This window comes from Tachysurus vachellii, chromosome 7 (assembly GCF_030014155.1).
Source record: "Tachysurus vachellii isolate PV-2020 chromosome 7, HZAU_Pvac_v1, whole genome shotgun sequence".
NCBI lineage: Eukaryota > Metazoa > Chordata > Actinopteri > Siluriformes > Bagridae > Tachysurus > Tachysurus vachellii.
Genome location: NC_083466.1, coordinates 10468028 through 10474787, shown reverse-complemented (window position 1 = coordinate 10474787; position 6760 = coordinate 10468028). Strand labels below are relative to the sequence as shown.

The 6760-nt window shown below is 35.8% G+C and overlaps 1 protein-coding gene across 1 annotated transcript in view; it reads right to left on the bottom strand.

Moving 5' to 3' along the window:
- The window catches only part of LOC132848471 (tyrosine-protein kinase Lyn-like), an 11664-nt gene extending 6712 nt beyond the window's left edge, over nt 1–4952 (bottom strand). Inside the window, exons 1-6 of the mRNA XM_060874195.1 lie at nt 4839–4952; nt 2946–3045; nt 2375–2417; nt 1572–1677; nt 1333–1431; nt 35–138 (exon numbers count right to left, since the gene is read on the bottom strand). Of these exons, the coding sequence (XP_060730178.1) occupies nt 35–138; nt 1333–1431; nt 1572–1677; nt 2375–2417; nt 2946–3044 (451 nt within the window). The 5' untranslated portion in view covers nt 3045; nt 4839–4952. The remainder of the gene's footprint in view (nt 1–34; nt 139–1332; nt 1432–1571; nt 1678–2374; nt 2418–2945; nt 3046–4838) is intronic.
- Nucleotides 4953–6760: the final 1808 nt, after the last annotated feature.

The window sequence follows — 6760 nt, the reverse complement described above, 5'->3', positions numbered from 1 at the left end:
TGTGTGAGTGAGTAAGAGCATGTACACTGCAGACCTGTGGTTGTCTCACTCTGGCGTATGAGGAAGGCACCTGGTTTGTTGGCAGGAGCCAGCAGGTTTCTCTCAGCTGTTATTCTGCTGATGTTTTTAAAGAACCAGCTGTAAAAAAAACAACAAGCTGAGAACACATTGTATATGTAAGAGATATAGAAAGAGAAAGATTCAGTGGAAACAGTGTGTGTCTGGCTTTGTACTCCAAACAATATAAATAATATTAATGATATAAATGCGATAAAAAATGTACTAATTATTGCAATTTGAAACAATATTTGGAACAGAGGAAATAAATTGTAAAACCTCACATAAAGAAACGGTCTTATTAGACTGAATGCTATTTACAGTGTTGCCTCTACAATATAATTCACACATAATAAAATATATCAGGAGAAAATAAAATAAGACCATAGAGGCAAAATCAATATCACAAAAATGATATTATTATTATTATTATTATTATTATTATTATTATTATTATTAGTAGTAGTAGTAGTAGTAGTAGTAGTAGTAGTAGTAGTAGTAGTATTATTACTACTACTACTACTACTACTACTACTAATAATAATAATCTATAAATATAACACTGTATTTATATAAAGCCTCTTCACAGGGCAAGGAGACTTTACAAGCTAATAGAAATAGGGGGACACACTAGTAAACAACAATAAACAAACAACATACAATAAAGTGCTAAAGAGAGACAAAAACAGATGAGAACAAAGACAACTATGACAACAGAAAGGGAGACTAAGACAAACAAAAGAACAATCATATAAAGAAATAAATACAGAAGAAATAATTAGTTTAGATTAGATTAGTTAAGGAGACCTGTTTTATAATAAGGAGAATACACTAAACCTGAACAAAATACTCCTGCAAAGGGGAACAAAAGCATGTGTCACTGTGAAATAACTACATTTATGTGAAGAGATAAACAGGGCTTGACTGATATTATGAAGTATACATGATTTGAAGATTCCTTACAGAAAGCTACGTACATTATGATCAATATTCTCTTGACAAATGAAAATGTTTCCCTTTTTTCCTGTGATCATCGTCTTTGCAGCGATAGCAGACATCTACAGTATTTATCCTGTTATACATCCACTTTCTATATATATGCAAATATATAAATTTGTTTTTCATCCTCTGTTTTTTACTTCAATATAAACAGCACCGGTACTTAATTTCTCAAAACACAGTATAGTGTTGCATTTCATTTCATTAGATTTCCAGTTTGAAATTACATAAAGCATTTAATATTGCATATACACTCTGGAGACTGGAATCACTTACTCTTTATTATCCATGCTTTCTTCTATCTTTATATAATTGGAAGGTATTAATCCGACATTGCCAGAGGAAAGAGACTTTGCTTTCCACCACTCTCCATTCCTGACACACAGACAAAACACACAGTGCAGTGACCACAGTGATAATTATAGATAAAATAAAACGATTCAGGGTGTGTGTTCTTAGAGGAGTTATATAAGGAAGCTGAATATATTTATAGATAATGTATGATTTATACTCACTCGTCCAATATTACGAGTTTCTCTCCTTTCTTGAAAGATAGCTCATTCCTCTTGTCAGCTTCGTATGGGAATAAGGCTATCACAACCTTGCTCTCTGTGGTTTCAGCTGCGGATATATGAACACCATTTTTATCCAGTATAAACACAAAGTTTAACAAAAACTCAGCTGCTATGCCTGAAATTGTAATCTCAGCCCCACTGTGACAATAAAGGATAAAGGACCATAAATTCAGTGCACCATGATTATATTCTCAGCACAGCACTGACACTGACAGGGTTGTTGTTGCTTGAATGTGATGCTGATGGAGAAGTAAAGGATTGTGCATGGAAAGGATTAACTACAATCTTTAAGTATATATAAAAGGGTTAGTATTAAGTGTACACAGTGTTTAAACAAACCAACGATGTTGCTCATGCTAGTGTCACTGTCCTGCTCTGTACATAGGGGAGTGAGACAGATTTTTTTTTAAAGTAGACATTTTTAATTGCAAATAAGTGACCCATGCCTAAACATTGGCTCTTATTACTGTAAACCAGTGCTTTTCTTTCTTTATAAGAACATTCAAAATTGTACTGCCTATGACTATGCATTGCAAATGTCGCTCTTTACTCCCATAGCTCTTCAACAATGAATGGATTCAAACAAACGGTGCCATGTTCTAACACATTTAGGTATAATTATTAGAGCATGAAATCTGAAATTCTGATCTACTGCCTCATATTTATCTTCTTGTTTTCAAAACAGTTGGCTTCGCCTCTAATAATACGTATGTATGTGTGTGGGTTTGCATCTTTTGCTGTACCATCGCCATTTTGCAGAAGCTGCCCAGGCAACAGTGACGAATTCTAGACACAGAAAAACCAGAGTGAGTAAAGGTGTACAGTGGAACTCCAATATGCAAATATAATAAAAATGCTTTTTTTTTTTCAATAGGACATTTGCATATAATTTGCATATGTTTTGAATTAGGAAGGAATAATTTTAATCCGGCTTGACATTGAGTTGCTGTAAATACAGTTGTATACCTATCAAGTGTTAATTATCAAAAAAAAAAAAAAAAAAAAAAGAAAATTATTTGGTACATTTGATACATAGCTGCTCAACAGTGACAGAATAACTAGTTTAAATCCTAACTGTAATAAATCTGTGTAGTGAGTGTAGGCAAGGGAAAAGAAATAATTGAAATAATTGTTTCAAATTGCAAACATTTCATTTGCTCCAAATACACAGATATTTGAAAATAAATTCATGTGCACTAAGACAGACAGACAGACAGACAGACAGAAAGATAGATAGACAAATAGATAGATAGATAGATAGATAGATAGATAGATAGATAGATAGATAGATAGATAGATAGAATCTAATTTGACCTGAGTTGGGTCTCTGGTGTTTTTGTTGGCTTCTGGCAGTCGGGGATTCTGGGATTCTCTCATACCACCTCCCTTTTCCCTACTACTCACACATCCCATTCTACCAGTGGAGATTGAGAGAGAGAGAGAGAGAGAGAGAGAGAGAGATAAGAGTTAAGTCCAGTTGAAACAGCTTTCATTGACCTTTAACAATGTAACACTCCTTTTTTTTTTTTTTTTTTTTTTACGTTTTTAATGTTTTATGTATTTAAATACTAAATGTGCATTCATTTACACAGCCATGTCAATAAAGTTTCGATTTGAATTTGAGAACAAGAGAGATTATAATTATTTTTCTACTACGTGTTTTTAACATTCATTCATTCATTCATCTTCTACCGCTTATCCGAACTACTTCGGGTCACGGGGAGCCTGTGCCGGCGTGATCAGGCATCAAGGCAGGATACACCCTGGACGGAGTGCCAACCCATCGCAGGGCACACACACACTCTCATTCACTCACGCACTCACACACTAGGGACAATTTTCCAGAGATGCCAATCAACCTACCATGCATGTCTTTGGACCGGGGGAGGAAACCGGAGTACCCGGAGGAAACCCCCGAGGCACGGGGAGAACATGCAAACTCCACACGCACAAGGCGGAGGCGGGAATCGAACCCCGACCCTGGAGGTGTGAGGCGAACGTGCTAACCACTAAGCCACCGTGCCCCCCTGTTTTTAAACATCTGCCTGTTTATTTACAACATCCTAACATTAAAAGGTCTTGAAAAACCATGACAAGAGTCTGCTGTCTAGTCAAGCTTTTCTTCCTCGCAGCAATCACTCACTCTCACCCACTCACTCATTTTCAGTTTTCATTTTCATTTTTTCATTTTCACTCAATCGAACCCCCAACCCTGGAGGTGTGAGGCAAACGTGCTAACCACTAAGCCACTTGCAGCAATCACTCTCTCACTCATTTTCTACCGCTTATCCGAACTACCTCGGGTCACGGGGAGCCTGTGCCTATCTCAGGCTTCATTGGGCATCAAGGCAGGATACACCCTGGACGGAGTGCCAACCCATCGCAGGGCACACACACACACTCTCATTCACTCACGCAATCACACACTACGGACAATTTCCAGAGATGCCAATCAACCTACCATGCATGTCTTTGGACCGGGGGAGGAAACTGGAGTACCCGGAGGAAACCCCCGAGGCACAGGGAGAACATGCAAACTCCACACACACAAGGCAGAGGCGGGAATCGAACCCCGACCCTGGAGGTGTGAGTGCCCCCATGCAGCAATCATTATTATATAATCAATAAAAATGGCTTACAGGTCCCTCTGAATGCAGGTGTACTGTATGTGCTCAGCTTCAGAGTGTAAATTAAATGATAACAATGGAAAATGTAACAGGGAATAAAATGACACTTTTTCATCCCATGGACAAATAAGAGGCATTTGAATCACTTACTTCCTGGTTAAAATGAGTCTGACCTCTTAGTTACATAGAAGTGTCAGAGTTTTTACAGAATGCAAATCCTCTGTTGTAGTTATTATTATGAGAAACCTCTAAATGTAGAAATAGAATTTGAAAAAAGGAAGGTTACTGATAATTCAGCCGTGTCATTTTGAGCTGAACAAAGTGAAGGTTATAACACGATAACATGAGTTCTACACTGACATAAAAAATGGCTGCATAAAGCACATTTACATGTTCTTCAGTTTGTCAGTTTGTCCTTCTGAGTCTGAGACGGATGTGAAATATAGCCAGAGTTCATAATCAAAAGCCTTTTAATACACAAGCTGCCTGTTAACATTGAACCTAATTTGTATACGAGTGGAAAATACCATTAAATACCAGAAAGACAAAATTATGTTAAGCATAGCTTCAGTTTACTCACCTAATTCTTAAAAGTTCAGTCAATGTTCAGAATTCACTCTTGCTCCAAGGTGAAAATATATCACATGTTTTTGCTGGGCAGGTTCTCTTAACTCTTGTTATTCCTGTGTACTTCTCGTAACTTCTGGCATCCAAACACCACATTGCTACCTTCATTTGCATAAAGAGTCATAAAAAGCACTGGAGATGTGCCAGAGTGTGTAGGCTGATTCAGACTAATTTACTGGTCAACAAGTAAACAGTAACAACAGAAAATATACTCATCTCACAAATATTTAATTAGTACACAAATGAGATAGGAGAGTGTCTTCATATCAAAACATTACTGCAGTTAATGAGATTAATGATGCCAAGCCATGCTGTTTAATAATAATCGATCTTGTGGGTCTCCACAACTGAATGAGTAAGTCGAATTACTTACAGTAGTAAAAATGTAGTGTACACTGGCTTATAAATGATAAAGGTTTGTGGATACGTTAATATCCATAAGCAGACTGCTGTATGCTTATATGTACATAATAAATCATCAGATAAAATGTATGTAAAGTTCAGTTCAGTATAGCCATTCTTCTTCATACCCCAAGAGATATGTATATTTGTTTATTGCAAAAAGCTCTGTTGTTATCTCATTTCAACACAAAGCACACTCGGAGTCAAATACATGGTACTGTAGATTGTACACATATGGCTCCTAATACTTCAGTTTGTGGTAAGATTAAATAATTAATAAAATAAATAAAAAAAGGAAAATAATAAAAAAAAGAAATGATGCCAATTTCAACTCAGTACACATTTGAAGCTGTGCTACAAAATATTATTAGAGGTATTATAAATGCTTATATGTGTCTTCATACTTCATTAAGGAAAAAAAAAGCAAAATAAATATTTTAATAAATAAAAAAGTCCATTTAATTTAACAAGTAAACAAACAAACCTACAGCTAGATATATAAGGTGGTGAAGATCTTAAGGTTGCCTCACAGCTCCAGGCTCCACAGTTCACACCTGGGCTGATAAATGAATGAACGAATGAATGGATGGATGGATGGATGGATGGATGGATGGATGGATGGATAAATAAATGATACGAATACGAATCATTTTTTTAGCACCTTTTTTCTCAAACAAAAGACATTTCCATGATTAATGGAAATCCAATCCAATCAATATAACAGACATAAAACGGAATTTAATAGAGTTGATAAAACAGGACAAATACACATGGTAAATTCTTACCAAGCTGCAGAGGGGATAGAAATTAGATTGAAAGTATTTGGAATTTGTTACTAGGTGCAGGGCAGTTTTTAAGAAAATCAAATTTCTTAAGTAGCGATATGAGTTTGTAGCTCTAATGTTACAGTTTCCAAAGCATAGACCAGGAATTAAAAAGGCATAATAAAGTCGGTGTGATGTTGAGCTGCAATTATTTGTTTAAACTCCCTGATCAGTGATGGGCAAGTGGGAGTAATATTGGGGAGATGAACAGAAAAGTCAGAGGCATGTTGGTAGAAAAAAAATCCATTTTATTTTCGAAGAAATGAAAGAATGATTCCAATGGCAGTAATGCAGCAGATGCAATAGGAATGCCTAAGGAATGGAGTTAATTATTGTATTTACAGTATAGCAAAATGTGCTACCTGTCTGTGTATTACACATTAGACAAAAATGAGAAGTTTTACGCTGCCATCTAGTGGTAAAAATATCTAGAACAGTCAAAAAGAAACCTTTTAATTAAACATATTTATACTAAAGTACAGCTGAGAGCAAAAAATAGGCAGCTGCCATTGACCTTACAAAGTTGAATTAAGACTTGGAATATGGAAGAACTGTTTTTGGTGGGTTTTTTCTGACTTAGCACACATATAAATAAATAGATAGATCTAAATATATGCACATACAGAATTAATTGATTAGAAATTGCAGT